A 24059-nucleotide genomic window follows, 5' to 3' on the forward strand; every position below is an offset into this window, starting at 1 on the left:
AAAAGCAAGCCAAGTAACAATTGTAAACAGAGTTGGTCGGTGAACAGGCAGGACTGGAGGGAGAAATTAGAGCCCAAATCAGGTCAAAACTGTATTTTTAAATAACAGAAAACTTCACTAGCCGCGAGTATGGGGGATAGAACCATAGAAGACAAGGAGAAGAGAAACAGTCAGATTGAGGTGCTTGACCATAATGAGGGAGCATCTCATTCTGATGGAAAGTTTGGGGTTACAGTTGTGACAGGTTCTTAATTAAGCAAAAACTCAAGGAACTACCATATCCAGATAAAACTAAAAGCAATGTAAGGATGGGAACATAATCCCAGTGTGCGGACTGACTCAGACATTAAGTTTTACATCAGTGTAATTACTTTGTGTAATATATGAAAGTAGAGGGAAATCTGTGTGTACCTATACTTCTAATAAAACAGTCATAACTTAATCCTGTATTCAGGAAAGAATTTAGGAATTTAATACAAAAAATTTAAAGACTCAAGAAATACCAGTATTATATCCAGAGCTCAAAAAATGAATTCAAAGACAGTGGTTCAGGTGGGAATGACTGGGAGAGAAATGGTCGCTTTTCTCTGATGACACCCTACAGTACTTCGCTATGCCTACAACCACCAGAACTGTCATCCTCCAGAAGCTTACTAGAAAAATGAGGTGTCTAGCTCAGGCTTACAGAAGCAGATTTTGCATTTTAACAAGAACTACAGGCAGAATTTTGGAAGCAATTATTCTTGATGTGGTCCATTAACATTTGATTTACTCTCAAAGGGACACGGGAAGTTTTGTGATAGAAAGCTTAAACCATTCATAAAACAAGCCTAGGAACAAGTGGGCAGAAATGGACTTGTCTAAATTTTAAAAGTCGGGTGAGTTCCCAGAGGACAGGGTCACCCTGGGAGAAGTGGAGGAATAACACTGGGTATCAATAACAATTCTGGATCCATTGTATTAATGTTAAAATAATAAAAATTAGCCAAATGTGATATGAATAAGAATTACTCGAGAGAACTTTAGTAGTGCTGATCATGTTAAACTTAGGATGTGTTATTCAGAAGAAAGCACAGAGTGAAAAAGTCTCTTCCCAGGTCGTTCTATGCTTGACTGCCTAGATATAGTGACATTAGTGGACTTAGTCACTTTGCACTAGGTTATGGATGCTGTGTAAAATTATGTGTAAATGCTGCTTGCAAATTCCTTAGGCAACTTCTGAATTACTCCTAGTACATGAGCATACCACCTAGTCAATTTCTCTTTTCCACACAGCACTGAAGTCTATCATCGTCCTTGAGCCTAAGACCAAGTAGCTGGCTTCTACTGGGGCACCAACTGCATCAAACTACTTTTACAGAAGAGAAAACCTCACTAACTGTGAAGACAGGTGCTTACATTGTGCAAGCACATCACCAAGATGACTGAGGAACTTACATTGTCATTTTATGCTCACAAAGGAGTGGCATTCAATTTATGTGTTTATCCAGTTCAATAGTAGATAGGAATGTGCAGATTATTTGAGACGCCTCCAGCAAGCATGCACATGAAAACCCAATAGTAATATGTTTAAATATTTAAGAACTACAAATCAAGTTAATAAACTGTTACAATATGGTCTAGCCTTCTGCTATGACATTCAGCCTTCACCTAACTTAACTGACCAGTTTGACACCCCAGAGTTCCATTCAAGAACATGGTGGCATGGCTAAGGCATGGCCCTTCGGCTCCATGGCTTCTCTTCCATGTCTGTGAAGGGCCTCAAATGAAAATCATGGTTCCCAGGGCTTGCCTTGCACCTAGAAATGACCTTGGCTCTGTAGGTCGAGAAGGCTCTAGCTGGAAGAGTTGGAAGTCCTACAATACTGTGACATAATAAATACACCTGTGGTCTCTGTCTCTAGTTCTTGGGATTTCTAAGGCTTTTATAGGTAGGGTGCCAGAAGAGCCCTCTGTTGTTATTTTGTCTGGTTTTGAGACAGGGTCTGGAACCCTCTACATAGACCCAGTTGGCTTCTAACTAACAGAGATCTACATGCTCTGCTTCCCAAGTGCTGGGGTTAAAGGTGTGTGCCCCCACATAAGCCTCAAGGTTCCTTTGTTCTAATATTTGGTCTTTGACTTCATTTCCTGACACAGACTGTGCAATGTCTTGAGTGATCGGAAGGTCTGACTCGGAATTTTTAAATCCTTTGTGACTTTTTGGATGACAAGAGCATCTTTTATTCTGATGAAGTGACTTTGGTGGCTTCCAGGACGGGGGCTGGATGCTAGGGTCACTAAGTGTACGATTACAATTTGTAAGTTTTAGCCGGGTGGTGGTGGTGGTGGCAGTGGCGGCACATACCTTTAATCCCAGCACTTGGGAGGCAGAGGCAGGTGGATCTCTGTGAGTTAGAGGCCAGCCTGGGCTACAGAGTGAGATCAGGACAGGCACCAAAACTACACAGAGAAATCCTATCTTGAAAAAAAAGAAAGAAGGAAAGAAGGAAGGAAGGAAGGAAGGAAGGAAGGAAGGAAGGAAGGAAGGAAGGAAGTTGGAAGTTTCAGACCAGCCCCAAACACCAAGGAGGGGAGAGGAGCTGACAGCTGCATTATCCCCAGTGGTGATGATGTAATCAGCCATGCCTACATAATCCTTCTGTGAAAAACTCCAAAGGACAAGATTGGAGAAGGTTCTGTCTGAATGATATGGAGGTTCCTGGAAGGTGGCATGCCACAGCCCTTCCCACGTATCTTCTATATATATCTATCTTTTGTAATAGCCTCTATGATACACTGGGAAATAGAAATGCATATTTCCATGAATTCTGGGGGCCTCTCCAGTAAAATACCTGAGCCCAAGAAGGGGGCTGTGGGAACACCGACTTGTTGCTTGTTGGTCAGGAGCACAGATCACAAATAACCATAAACCAAGTTAACAAACTCTTACAATATGGTCTAGCCTCTTGCCTTGACATACAGTCTTCACCTAACTTAACTGACCAGCTCAGCACCTCAGAGTTGTATATATTTGGGGGAGTAGAAAAGCCCCGTCTCCCTTCCCCCTCATTCTACTCTGTAACTTAATTCATATGAGTAAGTATGCATGTAATAGTTCATTGTGGATATTTCCCTCTGCCTTTTTAAAGTTATGACACACGCGTTTAACATCCAAATGTAGCGTCTTGGAACACACACACACACACACACACACACACACACACACACACACACGTTTGGGAGGGAGCAGGGTTAGGGACATGGAGGAGTAAGAGGGATGGGGCAATGGAGTTATTATATTTTAATTTAAAAAGAGTCAGGCCGGGCAGTGGTGGCACATGCCTTTAACTTTGAGGAAAATTTCATGCTTTATGTTTTTTTGTTTTGTTTTGATTTGATTTGGATGATAAGAAGTCTTCTTGGTGACTCTAACCAATTTATGTTGTTTACCTGAAACCTCCTGATCCATTTACAACCAAATACAGCAATGAGGCCAATATCCAATACACAGGACTGGATAAAAGAAGTCTGGCAGAGAGATGCATCATTAATTTCCAACACTTCCAGGGCCATCAATCACAGTCTTCATTATTTTGTCAGTGCTGCCCAAGCCAGACACGGCTCAGTTTCATAGTCCTGGAGTCTTTCCCTCAGCCTGTCCCTATTATTTTTTTCTGCTGACTGTGTAGGAGCACATCCTAGAAACCAAGGCAATATGAACAAATACTCAAATCCTCCAGGAAGAAGAAAGTCCTGTTCGTTCCTTTGTGTTTGTTTGTCCGATTGCTTGAGGTGGGTGTCCTGTAGCCTCGGCTGGCTTCAGACTTGCTGTGAGCTGCCACACACTTCTTCCTTCCCTCCTCCCTGCTTCTGAGTATTGAGATTACCTGTGTGCACCACAATTCCAGCCCTTTGCTTAACAAGCTGTAACCGACATAATAGCACAGGCAAAGAGGCAGCACTTAGGAAACAATCCTCTCAGCAAATATTTATCCAGCACCTTAAACACAAAAACAAAACCAAGAACTGGCTTGGATGCTGGCAAATCATGGGAAGAGAGAGCTAATGGCACCATCACAGGAGAGCGCGGAGGCACGGACTCACATGAAATGACAGGTATGGACAGCATGGACGAAGAGGACACTGAATGGAGGCTGCACTCAGAAAGGGCCGGGTTCATGGGAAGATGTTGCTGCTGCTGTCTCTCCTAAAGGAAGTATTACAACCCCTCCCTTCAGTTCAAAGAAAAACACTTGCTGTGAAATGCCAGGGCCCAGTCGGTCGTGAGGAGTGAGTCCGTGTCCGAGGACACCGAACCATGAAAGAACACCTGTTCGGCTGTTTTGTGAAGTGAAACTTGTCACTCAGGCTTTACTAATAGCTTCTTTGAACTTCGAGACTTTCTACCACCTAGAACTACAGCATCTCAGTCTGTGGCTAAAACTCGCTTATCAGTTCGGCCTAGGACAAAGAGCGAGCTGGAGAGACTGTAATCCCAGCAGCCTTCCGCAGACAGTTTCCACATTTCAGTACTCTCTCTCTCTCTGGCCAGCTCTCTATTGGGAAAGGACCCGGGAGAAAGGTCATTCCAAGGAATGCTCATTTTACAGGTTAGAGTAGTAGCTTCCAAGCCTGCTCAATTGAGAGGTGACAGGATCATTTATTTATTTGCTTAGTGTTATTGTGACTCTCCCTGGGAAGGGACAAAGGTGGGGGAGGCAAGCAGTGATTGCTAGACTCAAGGAAGGCTGAGATATTCCAAAACAAGATTTTAAAACAATCTGAAGCTCCTACCTTACGCTGTACTTCTGAGGACTGTAAGATTTTAGTCAAAGAAGCTTGTTCAGAGACTATCTATTCTAATGAGTTTAAAAATAAAAACAGATAGTGTGGAGACTGAGGGGTACAAGCCACGACTCACAGTACATGGTGGTACATGCCACAGCTGAACACGGGTCAGCATGCTTTGGTGACAAGCTTTTTTACTCACTGCATCATCTCCACTGACCTGAGCCTCCTTGTTTTGTTAAACTTCAAAACACATTTTTAAATTTCCCCATCCATGCTCCTGTCTATAAACAAGAATAGGTAAAGCTGTCCCAGTATAAGCAAGGGTGAAAACCCTGAGTCACACTGATTCCCAATCCACAGTCCACAGCGAGGAGGCCTGAAGCCCCTGTTGGGTCCCCTGGATCTTTGAGAACAGAATGAGTCTCAGGCCACTTCCTCCCTTTGCCGAAGCCTGCAGTTATGGGGTACTTTAAACCTAAGGGAGAACGAAGACATTAAGGAACATGTCATCCCCAACTCCTTGCTGTCTCCATTGTCACCGAACAGCCACCCAATATGAGTCTCGCAATCACAAGAACAACTTAAGAACCCAAAGTTGTGTGTGCGCTTGTGTTTGGTTGTTGTGGTTATGGTGTGTGTGTGTGTGTGTGTGTGTGTGTGTGTGTGTGTGTGTGCGCGCGCTGCGTAGGAGTACTTAGGGTGGTTTCAGGAAACTCAAGACAAGAAGTCTACAAAAGGAGGCATACTTAAACTGTAGTCTGAGGAGGCCTTGCAGACTTGGAGACAGATAGAGGTTGTGTCCTATGTCCCATGAAAGAGGCCATGTCTCACGCTCAGCATGTGGCACATGGGCAGAGAAGGACAAGGATCCACAGTTGTTTCAAGTCATTGAATGTGAGTTTCCCATCAATGTAATATCTGCCCTCCACAGAGCAGGCAGCATGGAGTCCTGATCTGTAAGAGGCATGGCCGACCTCGGCTCACATACCACCGATAGCTAACTCACGCATCATCCTTACTTGGTTCTGTCAAAACCCCTGAGATGTGTAGGGGTACATCAACCATGTTCTGTGGATAAGGAAATTGAGAAGAGAAAAGTGAGCTCAAGTTAGCGTTCCCACGAGAAGCAGAGCCCAAATCAAGTGCTGTTTTCACGTTCTCCAGAAGTGTAGCAGGGATGCCGGGGGTGGGGTGGGGTGGGTGGGGGGTGGGGGGGGGGGGTGGGGGGGGGGGGGGGGAGGGGGGCAGCAGATGAAAGGCATTAACATTTCCTAAGGAAGTGTTACGATAATTTCCTTCTAGACTTGGCAAGGAGTCTATGCTGAAATAGCCCCCATTTCTGAACTAACAGGCAATGTATGAAGTAGGGTGGAAGCATGAGGTGCTGCACCCTCCCAGAGAGTGTGAAAAGGATGAGCAGTACAGACTGCCTGGGTTTAATGTTGATCCTTGACATTAAACTACCTTTGCAAACTTAAGCAGAGCTCAGCTCCCCTAACTGGAATGTGAATGCTATCTACTCAACAGTGTTAACCCCGATACCCAGTTCATAGTATGCACCAGGAGGAACCACTAAATGAATTCTCAGCAGGGTACGTGCACTTGCTGCAGGGGCTCCTAGATAAGCAATAGCAACCTTTGAAGCTTGAAAATAAGGTTTTGGTACCCTTGCTTCCTGCCTTCCTGAAATGTGTCATGACGTTTGATAGCCCTGTGGCTTTATGAACACCACCTCATGCCTTCTAGTCTACTTTCCCTTTGGTCATTTCTACTGATTGACAAAACCCCCGATGGCTGGATCATCTTTCTTCACATGTTTCCTACCAGTCAACTGTTTTCTTGAGCACACAGAACAGCATTTGAGCCTCTGGCTTGTTCTAGATGTACCTTGGCACCATACTATCAGTCTATCAATAGGGGGAGCTCAAGGAATATCTTAAACAATGGCTCTCCTTTAGCAAACTTGAAAAAATAAAAAAGAAGCAAAGTCATTGTATGGCTGTATGGTTTTGTTATCAACTGGAAAATAAGAGGACATAAATTCAAAGCAATATAAGTAGACATTACTAATAAGACATTGCTTAGATTTTCTATAGAGGAAGATGATTTGCTTAGAGTTCTGTCTCTAAGGAAACCCCAGGACAGATTTTGATTTCTCGTTGATAAAGATGACAATGTACTGCAAGAGTTGACTGTTTAGATGTATTCCCACTGCATCTGTTTTGCTTAAGAAAAGTTCAGAATAATTGTGCTTGGTTTGTTCAGACTTGTAAATAATAACATTCAGGGATGTCAAGCTGAATGAAATATTACAACTGTGTTCAAAATTCCATCGAGGTGTGCGTCGTGGGCTTTTGTTTATCACAGTAGTTCAGGAAACTTAGAAAAACCTTCATGGGAAAGAATTCCTCCTACTTATTTGGTTTGCTAGAACCCTCAAACTCAGACGCTCCACTCAAGTGGCGTTACAGGGAGGGAAGACTTGCTTGAGGCTCTGCCTTAAGCAGTGACGTCTCTGCAAGGAACACAGCTTGTCAATGGGTATATGATGATTTCTAAGGTACAACTGGGAAGAGGAAGAGTTGATAGAGGGGTGCGTGACATAAACTTTTGTGGTGGGTCATGTGGCCTGGGTGTGTGATAGACTGCCACTCGATTCTAGGTTTATATAGCTCTTCTAAAGGATTCAAACATCTTTGTCCTAAGAGCTGTAATTTCAAAGCCTGGTGACTGGATCTGTACAAACTGAACTGTAACACTGAAGCTGGGCAACTGCTTTGCTTCAAGGACTAAGGTTCACCTAGGCAGCATCTCTAAGCAGGGTGTGTCAGGTGTTATCCCATCTCTTAGAACATCAAGTACAATATTTCTCTATCGTATTTTTCCAAACATAACACTGTTAGGAATTCGGACTCAAACTTAGATTTCCCACATTTAAACATGAAGATTAAAAAATAGGATGCTGACTTTTCCAGCATAACTCAAAAGGTGGCATTCATGGTCAGGATTTGACCAATCTACTGACTGGAATGTGGGTGTTCAAACTGACATGTTTGTCCAAGTCACTTGGTAAAATATGAACATTAGAGACCAAAGTAATTGATGCTACACAATTAAAGAATTATTTCTTCAGCTATGATTTTCATGTAATGTGCCCTAATTTTTGAAACTTACTTCACATCTGTGGGAAAACAAATGATTTTAAGATAGTTTACCATGGTGGAGGGCTAATTAAAGAAACCAAGACACCTATATAAAATACAATGAAACAATTTAAATCATTCTCCAAAGGGACTGGGCATGAGGACAAGCTGTTAGCCATGTGTAGCCATGTCAATCAAAAGGTAATGAAACAATGTATGTGACATGTTTTGTTTTGTTTTGAAAACAAGGTTTCTCTGTGTAGTCCCGGCTGTCCTGGAACTCACTCTGTAGACCTGGCTGGCCTCAAACTCAGAGATCTGCCTGCCTCTGCCTCCCAAGTCCTGGGGTTAAAAGTGTGTGCCACCACTGCCTGTCTGACATATTTTTGAGGCATAGAAGATTAGACTGATATCCCCTGTAGGTTAGTGTTTTCTCTGCAGGGTGGTATGATGTGTTATTTTAATTTTACCCTTCAAACATTCCCATATGATCTGCTATGACCAAGCCTGATGTTTATAATCAGGGAAACATAGATTCCATTTGATATAAAATTAAGCAGTTTGAGAGCTTTGGGGAAAGGGTGTTTGTTATAGGATTGTTTCCTAGAAAAATTCCCCAAGGGTTGGTATTTCCTACCTCATTTCCTTTACTTCCAGCACAGGATTTCATTTCCTTCGGTTGCTGTTGAAAGAAAATAATAGAGTTTAGATGGAGGATCATTATCAGGAACATATCAAGTTGGTCACACCTCCTACTGTCACAGTTTTGACTTCTTCAACAATAACTCATGTCATCTCACTCACTGAAACCTCACTTCTCTGCCTAGATCCAACAGAAGTTAATACTGGAAAATAAACTAAACCCCAAGTCATCATATATTTGTCTGTGAAGATGTCTTTCTGCTAACCAGTTTTGTGTTTCAGAAAGTGGACCCTTCCGGTTGATGCAGAGGCATCCAGCATTCAGGTGGATGCTAGCTACGTGTTAATAAACCAAAGAAATAGCATGCTCACGGAAAGAAAGGCAATAGGGTCTCGGAAATCTAAGAACTATCAGAAAGAGAGAGAGAAGACAGGAAGAGAACTCCAGGTCAAGAGGAAGTGGTAAACAGGAGAAGCACACAGGATGGGGTGGGGTCAGAGCTTTCTAGACAATGCCAAGACAGACTGTACAAGGGTGTATTGGGACACCCCCAAAACAGCCTAAGTTGTTCTGAAATGAAAGTGCTTCCTGCCATGCTTTGTTGGATGTCAGTTCCTGGGGGACTTTAAAAAACAAACCAGAACTGCTCTGCATTTAATATAGACCTCTGCAGTGGTTAGGATCAACACCGGCCAGTCACTGGGGATGTTCTCTGCAGGGGTTAGGATCAACACTGGCCAGTCTCTGGGGATGTTCTCTGCAGTAGTTAGGATCAACACTGGCCAGTCACTGGGGATGTTCTCTGCAGGGGTTAGGATCAACACTGGCCAGTCACTGGGGATGTTCTCTGCAGGGGTTAGGATCAACACTGACCAGTCTCTGGGGATGTTCTCTGCAGTAGTTAGGATCAACACTGGCCAGTCACTGGGGATGTTCTCTGCAGGGGTTAGGATCAACACAGGCCAGTCTCTGGGAATGTTTCTCTGCAGGGGTTAGGATCAACACAGGCCAGTCTCTGGGAATGTTCTCTGCAGGGGTTAGGATCAACACTGGCCAGTCACTAGGGATGTTCTCTGCAATGGTTAGGATCAACACTGGCCAGTCTCTGGGGATGTTCTCTGCAGGGGTTAGGATCAACACAGGCCACTTCTCTGGGAATGTTTCTTTGCAGGGGTTAGGATCAACACTGGCCAGTCACTAGGGATGTTCTCTGCAGTGGTTAGGATCAACACAGGCCAGTCTCTGGGAATGTTTCTCTGCAGTGGTTAGGATCAACACTGGCCAGACTCTGGGAATGTTTCTCTGCAGTGGTTAGGATCAATACTGGCCAGACTCTGGGAATGTTTCTCTGCAGTGGTTAGGATCAACACTGGCCAGTCACTGGGGATGTCTGCATTGCAGTTGCTCAGAACTCACTGTCAGGATTCCTGCTCAATGTCCTTTCTACTGTTTTGTCAATAATGACAGCTTGTTTCTCACTATGGTACTTAATGTTATCATAGTGAGAAGTAAGAAATTATGGAAGAAACTCATTTTAACAGTAAGTAAATTAAGTAAGAAACTATATGAAATAAGAAAGAAACGGTGGCACATAAGAAACTCTCATGTAAGGAACACAACAAAATACTCTGAATTATACAGCCTATTAGCCAAGCTTTAGGCGGTGTGTGGGTGGGTGGCAGGGGTAGGTGGCAGGGGTGAGGGGTAGAGGGGAGATGTTTACGCCATCTTATTTGCTACTTACCAAATGTCTAAATTCTACTGAGAGGCTCCCATTGGAGGATTCCTCAATGGACATGGCTTTGACTTGAGTTCCACAAAGCACAAATCTTCTATTGCTAGAGAGAAAAATCTTCACTTTTAAAAAAGGTTTTGGGTCAACATAAACTTAAGATAATATCAAGAAAAAAAATCTACAAAGTAAATATCTTCTTACCTTAGCGTTGAAACATTCCTGTAAAACCAAGAAGAGTCTTTAAATGGGCTGGTTATTAGACCCGGGAAGGTATTTCTAGACTACTTTGTCTCACTACACAGAGCATCATCTAAGTCTTCACTGTTAAATGTTTGAACTTGAAATCAAGTATTTGAAGTATAGTGATATGTAAAGTTAGAGAATAGACACAAAAGTTTAAAATTATCATATAAGAATTTAAAAGACCTTTCACTGACTATTTGAAATGAAATCAGAAAACTTACTTGTCGACTGATGCTTTCACTTTCACCTGATAGTTGAGTTCTGGCAATTTTATTAGTAGTCTGGAAAGAAACAGGAATAAAGAATAAAAGATCAAAATTTAGGAATGGTAAAAGCTTTTCCTACATTGAAATAACTAAACATATTTCTAGCATATACATATAAATAAAACATTATCTCCACTTAGATGTTAATGTGTTTTAAAATGTAAGGCCACGTGAGTTTGCTCTGTGACTCTGCTGGCACCAGTCAATGTCACTACTGACACACACTGGCTGTTTGCACATTTTTTTCAGTTGATAAGTGCTAGATTCCTTGGCCCATTCAGATAAACAGCTGTGTGTATGGGTTGAAATCTGAAACATAAGTATTTAAGAAAGGTTCTTTGCAAGTCTATTAACACGACACCCTCTTTTCCTCATACTACAGAAACAAATGTTTTGTGAACTTAGCAAAACTAAGTTTGAGAATTTTGATGGTGAAAAATACTGAGAAAGACCAAATTTCTAAAATGACTACAGAAAATCTCTATTAAATTATATTTGTAATTTCAAGAAGAGCTATATATTTTTCATAGCAGCAAACATGCTTGTAACTAAAAAAGACAATTTCAAACTAAGGAACAATCCAAACTCAGGTAAGAATTCCTTCTTTGGATGTCAGTCAGCTCTTTTTTTGTTTCCCCTGCCCCCCAAAATCCCCAAGGTATCCATGACATGCTTTTTTCTGTGGGTTCCTTGCATCTGCAGACACATTCACTCATTCACTTACCCATCTATCCATCCATCCATTCATCCGTTCATCCATCCATCCTAAGCCTTATACATTCATCCATTATATACTCAACTCCTCATGTATATTGAGTATAGGCTCAGATATTTGAAAACTCATGCAGCAAAGATTGGCTAAAGGAGAAAAGTGGGCATGGCTATGTGTAGAAGAAAAGAATCCAGCCAGGCAGGATTTATAGAAAATGGAGGAAATGCATTAGTATTGGAGACACAAAACTGTAGCTCATCAACAGCCCACGCGAAGATGCCCATGCAGCGAGGCAAAGGGTCCTTAGACGTCTTGCATGAAGCACAGGTTGGCTTCAGGGTGGAACATGCTGAGTGTGAAGTCAGTAGTAGATGGAGGACAGGGTGTATTGGTCTCCTGGGCATGGACAGACAGTTCTCTTTCCCATCGTCCTCCTCCGGAAAGGGTTTGATCCACTGCCAAGCACTGATTGAGCCGAGAGGAGTGGTTCTCAAACTGTGGGTCTCAACCTCTCACACTACAATTCATAACAGTAGCAAAATGACAGTTTTGAAGTAGCAACAAAAGTAATTTTATGGGTGGGGGGTCACCACAACATGAGGGACTTTATTAAAGGGCTGCAGTGTTAGGAAGGTCGGGAACCGCTGTCCGAGAGTTTCCCATGTCGCCTTCTCTTTGAAACAGGAGATCACAATGCTATGGCAGAGAGATGCTTTAGAGGAAAAGTCTGCATTATCTAGTAAGAGAGTGCAGGGAAGGAGGATGAAGACCTAGCAGTCAAGCTGAGGAGGAGGACAGGGTGCTCACACCAGGACAGGGACCTATGCTTAGGCATCATTTCAAATAAGCACTAAATGCTACCTGCTCAGGGACCTCTTCCACTCAGAATGTTTTGCTAGACAGTCCTTATTATCTTTTCATTTCTCATCCAGCATTTCCAATTTCCTTGTCATCTACACGGATGTCTCAAGTAAAAAGTAGAATATCCACCACATCTCCATCCTAACTCCCTGGTCACTGTCTCCTGGCTTCCGCAGAGGTTGGAGATGAGCAATGAACAATGTTTAAGAGAGAAACTTGAAAAAGGAACTTGGCTAATCCCCTCTGTTTTCTGTTCTTGTATCTTGGGTGCAAATTTCATACAAAGATATCGAAATCGACTAGGAGATTTAATTAGAGGTTTTGAAATGCAAATTGAAAGGTGTCTTCCCTTTAAAAATTGGGTTCCAGTGCTGCTAGGTGGTTAAGAGTCCTGCCACAGGACCTCAGTTGCCCTCCACCGTGGGATCAATAAAGGCGTTTTAATTTGATCCGCATTCCTAGTGATGAGGAATGTGCAGCTCCTGGCCTGGAGTCGAAGGCACAATCAAAATCTTTGAAAGTGAGACTGAAACACGTTGTCTTAAGTTTACTAGGGAAAACCTAAGTTTTGATTATTCACGCTCATAAAAATGTAACAAATACGCGATGAAAGTTCAGTGAAAATCACCCAAGCCCACATGTCTCTAACTCAGGTACTCAGCAAGGATGTATTGAAAATTACAGTGCTCGAGTTTTTGTGGGAAACCCACTAAACCATTACCGGGTTATCACAGGGGAAGCGTGTGCCACTCATTTCCTGGATATTCCGTCTTCTGTAGCCTGTCCCCATCTGTCTTGTCTGTTCTATTTCTCTCTGCTCCACAGTTACAGAACAGACTCAGCCATTATTTCTGCACGCTCGCTCTCCTACAAGTCTCCTCTTCTGTCTTTCCAGTCTTTTCTCACATTAACCTTTTCGGCAATTAGTCCCAGAGTGCCTGATATTATGACTGCACACTTTCGTGCTAATATCCCTCATGTCTTCATTAATACCCCACGTTGTCACGTTCTTGACAAGCAAGCTCTCATGCTAACTTTTCTGCAGGGATTTGCCCAAGTTCAGCCTGGGCTCTCAGCAGGAGCTCCACGGAGAACAGCTGGATGTAAGGCGCCATAATTAGCCGTGGCTGTAGTGCCGCAGACATAAAACAACCGAGTGTGTTCTGCATACCTCAGTTTTGCAGTGAACTGGATGAGGGTTTTAAGTACCAGCGGCCTCTGAGGGTGTGTTGGCATGCACGGCTGTCGCTCAACCACAAATGAGCTACATGAGAAGGAAATAACATTGGAAAACATTAAAGATGTTATCCATGGATAACTGGAGGCTATTTCCCCACAAAGTCCAAACTTTTTACATCTGGAAGATGCTGAAACACCCATTCCACTCCAGTCTTCTGAGCAGCTTCTCAAATCCTTAGTGTAAAATGACAGGAAAAAAATGTCTGAAGGTCATCCCTAATTAACAATAGTAATTCTTAATTACCTGTTATGGACTCAATAAAGATCCATGCTTATCCTATATAACAAAAGAGACACTTAATTTTATGCCATTTTGGAACTTCTGGTGCCAAAAATTTGAGGTTTTTTTTTTTTTTCTCCAGTGATCTTACAAAAGCGCTTCCCACCCTCATTTATTGGATGTGCTCTCAAGAAGAAATCCTTCCTCTTTTCTATGATGTGAAAATGGAGTGGGAGGTAGGTGATGAGGTTCATTACCATATGGAAAAGACATGCTTGAGGAGTAAAGAATGGAAATGTGTTTCGGTGCTGCCATCACAGCGACGCACTCACTTCTTGAAAAGGTTGTAGATCAGGAAGGTGGCTCTCTCCAGCAGGTGTGCTCTCTGGGTGGGGATGGGGTCTCCTTCATAAGTCATCTTGGAAGACTGTTCCTCTAATTTCTCCAGCTGTCGTCTGAGTTGGAAAAGACTTTCTGCCAACAGGGTAAAGCTATTGAACAGCAAATGACAGGTTTTTTTTTTTTCCCCCAGTTAGTGACTGAGCTAGTTTAACAGCTGATCATATTTCATAATTAATAAATGATTAAGTGATTAAATTAATTAAACAAATCATTTAATCCCAATTATGATTGATGACGATCTTTATTGTTTTTCCTAAACCTTTTCCTCTTCATTATCATGTTAAGTATTTTCTAATTTGTGATTTTAATTTACAGGCATCCTTTATAAAATATTGTCCACATCTGGAGCCAAATCCCCTTTAATTGGTCTTTAGATCCTCTTAAGTATGCACATTAAGAATATGGCTTTCACTGAGTCATAGACAGAACAATTTAAAACACAGAGTACAAGACACGGAGAATGTTACGTGTAAAAGCCACCTCCCTCCCCGACTATGCACATTTACAGTTCCTTAGTGTTAGTGGAGAGTGAGGACTGAGTTGTTCTGGCAGAAGTTACCCAGTGTTTGGGAATGCTCGCTGCTGTTTCTGAGTGGAATCCTGCTCCCTATGTGCTGATCCTTCCTTAGAGATGGAGGTGAGGATTAGGTCAGCTAAAGGAGGACAAGAAAGACTAATTTGGACTAGGGAGAGGAGGGGGCTGCAGCCAGAGGAGCAGGGCACCTCAGCCATCCTCACAGCAGCTCCTCTCCCAAGCATCAGACCATCAGACCGGAGGGACCAGGGCGAGCTGCGGCCCTCCTGGGCTTCACCCTATGCACCATTAGGGCCTTCACCACCCCCTTCATTGCTAGACTTGTTTTCATAGCAGAGTTTTCTGGGTTTAGAGTGTGGAGGGGAATCAGTGTGTTTTAAAATGAGGACATGTCTTTACTTCTCTGAACAAGCAGGGGCATGGCAAACTTCTGGGATTATCCCTTAGAAAGCAATTTTGAATTTTAACTCAGAGATTTTGGTTCTCTGCATGTTTTTTTATTGCTCTTTCAGACAGTCTTATTTTGTATGTATGAGTAAGGAAACTTTGTCAACATCTTTATCTTGCAATGTAAAAAGATAGTATCTACACTTAATGGCATATCTGTATTTTAAATAGAGATGCCCTGTTGTGTCGACTGCTGGAGATCATGTCACTTGTTACTGTGTTATAATTTTGTAGAGGGTCTTGCTATGTAGATGAGGATGGCTTGGATCATGTGTCCTTTCCCTGAGATGGCAGTGTGTGTGTTACCATGCCTAGCTTACCTCTCTTTTAACTGGCCAGCAAACATTGTGTATTTTTGTAGTTTTATTCATGGTGTTATGCTGTGTTTGTATAGTGAAGGATGGCCAAATCAAAACTCAGACACATGCATTGTCTCACACAACCTTTTTGTAAGAACAGAAAATATACTAAGTAACTTTCGAGTATATGAACTATTTCCAACTGCAGCCATCATGATGTGTGATAGATTTTCTAAACTTATTTTTTCCAACTGAAATTTTACATCCTTGACCAACATCCTTAACAAAGTGAATGTGTTTGAAAGCATAAAACTAAACGTTTAACTCGTATTGTAAGACACACATTTTAAAATTTGTTTTTTAAGATTTTTGAAGCTAATGTTTATCCTTAAAGACAATGCACTGTTTGCTTCAAAAGAATCATTCAAGTCTTTTAGGATATCAGGTCTGCAAATTGAAGAATTCTTATGCATGGGAAAGGCTTCCTTTTCCTTCCCAGAGGAGGAGAGCCAAGACCTCACTGAGCAGAGGAGCCTTGGTGCTCAACAGTTCAATAGTTCCCAGCGTGGTGTAACCTGTCCTCTGGCTGGCACACTGAAGCCTGCACTTCCTGTGGTTTTCACTAGAAACTAAAGTCAGTGGCTTTACCAGTTCTGAAGCTGGTCCAGCCCACTGTGGAGCGGGCCACCGATGCAGGCAATCTGCTGCCGCCTCTTCCAGTCCTGTAGTTCTTCTGTCAGCATGCTGCTCATGAGCAGGTCCGACTCATTCACTATCTGTGTCATCTTACTGAGCGCTTCCTAAAAACAGACGGCAGGTGACAGAGCCACAGAACACCCAGGTTACAATCCTGCCCACAAAGCACACTCATCTGAGAGATGAAGGTTAATTAAAGTTAACCAAATAGTCGATCAAGACTAGTTTCTACTTGGTATAGCGTTGCCTTTTCAAACAGTAAAGTTGTTACAATCGGATGATATCACAAGAACGTGGCCACAGTTGACATCCTCACATTTCAGTTTGTTTGTTTGTTTATTTCCAGAGCTGAGGACCGAACCCAGGGCCTTGCACTTGCTGGGCAAGCGCTCTACCACTGAACTAAATCCCCAACCCCACGTTTCAGTTTAAATGTGTCCAACGGGAACGTCTGTGCCAGTATTGAATCTCGCTGTCCTAAACATGCATTGGAACAGTTGTTTATTTTACTTCTTTATATGTGTATGGGTGTTGTGCCTGCATGTATGTCCAGAGGATGTGTGTGCAGTGCCCACAGAAGCCAGAAGAGGTGTTGGATTCTCTAGGAGTGGAGTTTCAGTTGGTGGTGAGTGCTCACCATGTGGGTTCTGGGAATAGAACCCACATCCTCTGGAGACCAGCCAGTGCTCTTAACCCTGAAGCCACTGCTTCAGCCCCTCTTTCTACTTTTGTTTTTTTATGAATGTGATTATCAGTCTATTTGCAAATACACTGATTAAAACTTGGGTCTTCCTGTGTTTTTCCTTTTCTTCAGACTTTATTTGTGCTTAGGGAGGCATCATGAAGGAACTTTCATAGGCATGAGGAGTAGGAGCTGGAGCTTCTCTTCAGGTTTTCACTAGCACTGAGAGTTTGGACAAGCACTTAACCTTGCTATAACTTAGCTATCTCCTATATGTGATTGGTGGATGGGTTAAATTATTTTCAGAGTTCCTTCTCTCTTGAATTTTTCAAGCAAAATAAGATGGTACATGTAAGATCTAAACAGATTAACCATAAAAGCCTTATATTTTAGCTTGGACTAATTCCTCCCATGCTTGCAATATTATATATTTTTAGTTATATTTATAATCAATTTAAGGTGAAAAAAACTTATGTGGATTCATATTCATTCATCAGAAAGTGATCTTTTAGAAATGAACAACTGATTTAACAGCTATTGGTTAAATACCAATTGTATTTACTTTTAAAGACAGGTAGAGAATTGAAAAAGGAATATTAAATCTCTTGAAAATATTTCATTGAGCCAAAAACTATTTTAAGTTTGGTTGCCAACAAACTTTTCTAAAGTTTGGGAGATTTCATGAGCATGTCACTCTCAGAATAGACGATAGAACACTAATTTTTCCAATCATATTTTAAGTCATCAAGTAGCTTTTAATTTTAAATGTGTAGTGTAACTCACTTTAGCACATTAAACAGTGAAAAATAAAAATTGGTACAGTTTCCACCTTAAGTTAATGGTATCTCCAGCAGCATTTCACAGGCCAGGGGCGTGTGGGACAGGGTGGCCATGCAAGTTTACTGAGTCACGGAAGACAGTTCCTGGAAACAGTACCATTTTTTTTTTTCATGCAGCATAAATGGAACTGATAAACTCTGAGGCCTACTTTCAGTAGGATGAGGTCTAGGGAAAGAACACCAGGCAAATTCTTCACCAACCTTTCTCTTGAAGTCCAGGCTATTAAGCATTTCTTGCAGTGTCAAAACCTCCTGGTTCATTAGGATGCTATTCTTGTCCCCCTGGTCTGCAAAGGGAAGGAGAGCGGGTTCAGAGTCATCATCTCTGGGACAAGTCTTTTATCCCCAAAGTCAAGTCCATCTCAATCCAGCTCCAAACCAGCCCTGGACTGGACCAGGGTCAAGGCTGTTAGAGACAAAGTGGGCGCCTGGTGTTGAGCATGGAAGTCCAGTCTGGGAATGTTCTTGACCTGCCAGAAAGAATTCAGCCAAGCATGCATGGGGACCTTTGATTTAGCTGCAAGCAGGAAGGGGTGCTCTTCACCTAGTACTCAGTGTTCGGTGGTGGACAGAGGAAGGTTTTGTAATGGACTTATTTTACTGGCTCTTCCTGAATGGAGGAAAAAATACTTGTTAGATATAAGGAAAGGGGAATTCCTTGTGCCTGTAATTAAATCATGTGACTCATTCTACAGCCTCTACCATCTCCCCAACCCTTTCATCTCTGCCTGATAGAGTTAGTCTTAGTCAACTTACAGGAACTATAAAACTAAATTTTTACTTTCTCATTTTCCTTACAAAATGGACCCATCCTCACAGCAAAACTGGTCATGGGAAAGAATAGAAAATAAAACAAAATGAAGAACTATTTAGTCCCTCAGATGAGAAGCTAGGCCATAAACCAATAAATACCCTATTGCTTAGCTTGAACATTAGACCTATTGGTACACAGCAAATGCTGAGGGTTGGGGATGCTTTTCTAACTTGCGTAATTGAAAAAAAAATGCCAAACAAAACTACTGTGACAAATTTCTCTACTAATTATCACTAATTTTTCAGGATGATATTTCTGGTTGTAACAGTTCACAAATTCTTGGGTACTACACACAGTAAAATGTTGTGTGTCTATTGCTTTATCAACTGGAACTTCATTAGCCAATATTTTCCAGCTTCCTCTATAATTTGTTTCTCTGGCTGTCCTTCATTTCACTTGTATGAATGACTGAGGATGATCTTAAACTCTCCTTGATGCCACCTCCTAAGTGCTGGGTTACAGGTGTAAACCACCGCACCTGGATTCATTTTTTTAATTCTTTATAATGCACATGAACGCTGAAAAATATTGAGGTGACATACAAAGTAAATGCTACATTCAAAACAGTCTTATTGTCTAACAACATCTTGTCATATTGTAAATCTTAAACTTCATAGCTTATGTGGAAATTGGAATAAGTCTGTCTTCAATGACACTTGATGAAACACACAGTGTTTCCAGATTTCTCTAGGATTGTGGACGCCTTTGGTAAGTGATTAAACCTAAGCTTCACTGTTTCTTCTAAAGAGAAAGTCTGAACATGTAAATGATCATGGACATGTTGCATTGTTCACAGCAGTCATGGCATCCTGACAAGGACAGGAGAATGCAAAACACCTTCTTCAGAAAAAAGGAAGCATTCGATAATAGTCACTCATGCTGCCTTCACAGTCTGTGTTAACATCCAAATAGTTAAAGGAGGTTCTGTGATATAGATGTTTAGCTTTGCTTTCTTTTAAAAACATTTTGAGATAAGTAAAACTGTAAAACTATCACAGGGTTCCCATCTTTCCTTGTGGTGGTTTGAATGAGAACAGCCCCATAGTTGCTATGTTTGAATGCTTGATCCCCAGTTAGTAGAACTGTTTGGGAAGGATGGGAGCAGGTGTGGCCTTGTGGAGGAGGTGTGTCACTGTTGAGTTTCAAACGCTCATACCGGGCCCAGGGTCTGCCTCTCTCTTTCCCCCATGAATCAAGATGTATCTCTCAGCTACTGCTCCAGTGCCTACACACATGCCACCATGCTTCCCGCCATGACAATGGACTAAACCTCTGAAGCTATAAGCAAGCCCCAATGAAATGCTTTCTTCTAAAAGTTGCTCTTTTCAGCAATAGAAAAGTAACTAAGACATGTGTCTAATGTCTTCTAGTCTCTGACACGAGCAGAGCATAATGATGGAAACCAAATATACACTGGCACAGTTCTGCAGCGAATCCACACAGAACCAACTAGAACCTCAGCGATTAGCCCAATAGTTGCAGCATAGTTATCAATAGCACAGAATATCAATCCACTTCTGCTCTCATGCATCTCAGGCCTTAAAAGTATTTTCATTTTCTCCATCCATCTATTAAAAATCATCTAACTAGAAACAAACTTAATGTCTAAGTACACAGAGTCAAATAAATTCAGTATCTTTGTATTTTGACATTTACTCAATTATTAAAATTGTCTTAGAAATACCTAAAGATAAAAACTTTAAAATTTCATACACATGAATATCTATAAAATGTCTAACTCTTTGGAAGATAAATACCTAGATATATATGTTTGTGACTATGTAAAGAAAAATGTAAGACATTTTAAACCATGTTTATCTGTAGATTGCGAGACTTCATGTGGTTTTTATTTTTAATGCTTTTGCCTACTTTGCAATTTTTTCTAAAAGCATAGTTCTACTTTATAATTTTTGAAAATTGTAAGAACTCATCAAATATCAGTAACTTCCTGACAGTATTAGATGATTATTTTTATTTTCATTAGTTATTTTTCTTTTTTTGTATTTAAATATATTTATTTATTAAAATTTTTTTCATTTTACATATCAACCTCAGTTCCCCCTCCCTCCCACTCTACCCCCATCCACTCCTCAGAGTGGGTAAGGCCTTCCTTCCATGGTAGTCAACAAAGTCTGGTATGCCAAGTTGAAGGAGAGCCTAGCCAGTGATTTTTCTTTTGAGGAAGTTTCTTGCTGTGTATCCCAGACTCTTGCTGTGTATCCCAGACTCTTGCTGTGTATCCCAGACTCTTGCTGTGTATCCCAGACTCTTGCTGTGTATCCCAGACTCTTGCTGTGTATCCCAGACTCTTGCTATGTATCCCAGACTCTTGCTGTGTATCCCAGACTCTTGCTGTGTATCCCAGACTGGCTTCCAGCTCTCCATCCTCCTGCTCAGCCTTCGACTCACTGGGATTCTAGGCATGTGCACCACACCCAGCCCTGAGTTTCTGACCCCTTAGAATGTTCTTCCAGGGGGAGATACACATGGCAGTGGGTGTCATTTCTCATGTGACCTGTAATTTGCTTTGAATTGGTTAGTAAATAAATATACATGTATAACCTAAATGGAGAAAAGGCAAAAAGCAAAACTGGAAATATTCTTTGTCTACATTCCTCAAAAATGAAGTTGGTGGGGGGCTCACCAATCAAATTTGCTTGCAGCTTGACTCTGACTGGTGAAGAGCCCTAATAATTATGCTACTTTTATGTCCCCATGTAGAGTTATAGACAAAACAGCCACTTACCCATTGTCTGAATTGTTTTATACCTGTAGTCAAATTCATCTTGCAGATCTTCCAAGTATTTGGTGTCTTGTTCTGTCATCTTTAAACAAAAGAAAACATGATCAAAAGGAAATACCAACTATGTTGCAATGTTCAAGCACACCATAGAAACATCATATGTACTTGTAAACAATAATACACTGGCCATCCCAGCTGCCAACAGCGTCTGTCAGGAGCCAACACCTCCAAAGAGCTACTCCACAGGAAAGCTGCATTCCGCTGGAAGACCGAGTTAAACGTTCTCTTCCACCTTAAGAAATATTTATATTTATGCATGCAGTGTCTGAGGAGGTCAGAAGAGGACATCAGATCCCTTGGAACTGTAGTGACAGAGTTATGAGTTGCCATATAGGAACCAAACTCAGGTCACCTGCAAGAGTACAGTGCTCTTAACCCCTGAGCGATCTCTCTCCCCCAACTCTTTTTCTTTCTGCATAGGAAATCTTTCAGCATTTTTCCCCCTCATTTCTCCATTAGTTACAAGAGCTGCTGATCATATAACTTCATTTGCTGGAGAAAACTGATCTTGTTGTTCTCTCCGGCTCTACTTTGCCCTAGTGTACAATGATCAGAGAAGCGCGGTTTAGGACAATTCTGCTTAAGTAGCTTTTCTTCCTATTTCTTAACACATGCCTGCCGTTTTTGTCTTTGCGTTTTTGTCTTTTTTTCCCTCCAAACCCATTAGTGTTTCCTGTTCAGTCATAATAGTTGAGACCTTGAATGTCGGCTTTTCATGGATTACCTTCTCTCACTACTCATCAAGAGCCCACTGTGTCCATTCTTGCTTTTGCAGACAAAGAAAAGAGGCTTGAGCCTGGCCATGGTGGGACACGCCTTTAATCCTGGCATTCACTCAGGAGGTAGAGGCAGAGGATCTTTGTGAGTTTGAAGCCAACCAGCCTGCTCTACAGAGTGAGTTCCAGGACAGCCAGGACTACACAGAGAAAGTCTGTCTCAAAAACAAAAAGGCGAGGGAAGAAAAAGAACGAAAAGAAAAAGAAAACACAAGCTTGACAATGTGAAGTGAGCTGCATGTCTGAGGAAATGCAGCAGCACAGCTGTGTTGGCCCCAAGCCCAACTACCGAATCCTGCATTTAGACTGCTTTCCCTCATCCCAAGAGGTCTTCTCTAAAGATGCACACATCCTTCCCTGTCTCCACAATCTCCCAATTTCACCGTTTAAATTACTGATTAGGAAAAATATCAAATTTGGGGTCAGTATGAATTTATGCCTCACCTCTGTGGCTTTGTTTTGTTTCTTTGTAAGACAGGCTCTGTGTAGCACTGGCTGTCCTAGAACTCTCTCTGTAGCCCAGGCTGGCCTCACACTCACAGAGATCCTCCTGCCTCTGCCTCCTGATTAAAGGTGTGCGCCACAGTTCATAAAATGTGCATGCCTCTGTTTATAGAACAGAGAGGCGGGAGGAGGGAGAGAGGGAGGGGAAGAAAGGGAGAGAGGGGGAGGGAGGCACAAAGGAAAGGCCGTAGCCGCATTCACTTCAGGGGGGTCATGTCACGTCACCTGAGTTGTATATAATGCTTAAAACATCGCCTATTATCAAGCACATGCCTGGCCAGCATCAGCTATGATTACTGTTTTCCTCTGTTAGCTCACGCTCTTGACATTTTTAAATCTGCGAAAAGGCACTGGCTCTTGACTCTGCCGCATACTGTCCACCTGGTAACGACACTACAGTATTTCAGCGACTTCATCGGGCCTGAACCTTACATGCACTGTCCTCCGGCACCCCGCCGTTTTTCATATGAGAAAATTGAGGTTCACAGACACATGGCGACAAGTTCCAGGTGAGAACGCAAAGCCACCTGGATCCAGTTCAGCTTCAAAGTCTTTGCTCCTTTTCCCACCCCTTCAACACACCTGCAGCAGCTCACGCGACTGTTCGATTTCTCAAGAGCAAAGATCTACAGAAAGGGATGGACTGCTAAGAGACAGCGAACTCACATACTTGGGAGACACATGATAAAATTAAATATAGTTTTAAAGCAGAGATATATCATTTGACCTCAGAATTAAAAGATGCTTTCAGAGTCTCCTAACAAAAAAAAAAAAAAAAAAAAAAACCTAAATAAATAAAAAGTATATTAAACCATGATTTGAAAATTCAACAATAAACTAATTAAAGAGCTCCAGATAATTGTCACCAGGTATAGTGATTTTTTGGAAAAAAAAATTTTGTAAAATGTTTGTTGTGATAACTTCAAGACCTCTCATGATGGTCAGGAATCCTTTTGTGAATGCTACATTCCAGAACACTCTATGGAGAGGTGGAGGTTATGGCCCAAGCAGCAAAGTATATGGGTGGGAAACTACTGCTCTGTCTAGGGGCCAGGTCTGGCATCCTGGAATCAGCCTGCACCCTGGATTGGGTACAGGGATCTAGTGGCGGTGTGCTCTCAGAAAGGACTTGCTGAATAGGGGTGGGGTAGGGAGGAGCTGAGCAAGCAGGTGGTCTGTCCTGGGCTTTAGCTTAGCTTTGTTCCCACAGGGAACTCAGGAGCATGGCCTGCGACGCAAAGTTAACGCTCACTTGAGTGCAGGTTCTGGTGTTTCCTCTCAGGCTGTGTCATTCACTCTGTGTGAAGATGGCCTAGTGGTCCCTGGACAGGCAATCTCAAAGAAGACCTTAGCAACCAACATTCGCAGACCTGGGATGGTCTATGGGCCCAAGGGAAGGATCAGGGCAGAGCTATAAATGGTGAACC

General features: G+C 42.1%; 1 protein-coding gene across 1 annotated transcript in view; it reads right to left on the reverse strand.

Moving 5' to 3' along the window:
- The window catches only part of Stat4 (signal transducer and activator of transcription 4), an 87141-nt gene that overhangs the window by 12646 nt on the left and 50436 nt on the right, over positions 1-24059 (reverse strand). Inside the window, exons 6-14 of the mRNA XM_036173486.1 lie at positions 21296-21374; positions 17937-18022; positions 16167-16318; positions 14168-14326; positions 13548-13640; positions 10759-10818; positions 10496-10513; positions 10304-10397; positions 8554-8598 (exon numbers count right to left, since the gene is read on the reverse strand). Of these exons, the coding sequence (XP_036029379.1) occupies positions 8554-8598; positions 10304-10397; positions 10496-10513; positions 10759-10818; positions 13548-13640; positions 14168-14326; positions 16167-16318; positions 17937-18022; positions 21296-21374 (786 nt within the window). The remainder of the gene's footprint in view (positions 1-8553; positions 8599-10303; positions 10398-10495; positions 10514-10758; positions 10819-13547; positions 13641-14167; positions 14327-16166; positions 16319-17936; positions 18023-21295; positions 21375-24059) is intronic.

The sequence above is a fragment of the Onychomys torridus genome, chromosome 23 (assembly GCF_903995425.1).
Source record: "Onychomys torridus chromosome 23, mOncTor1.1, whole genome shotgun sequence".
Taxonomy (NCBI): Eukaryota; Metazoa; Chordata; class Mammalia; order Rodentia; family Cricetidae; genus Onychomys; species Onychomys torridus.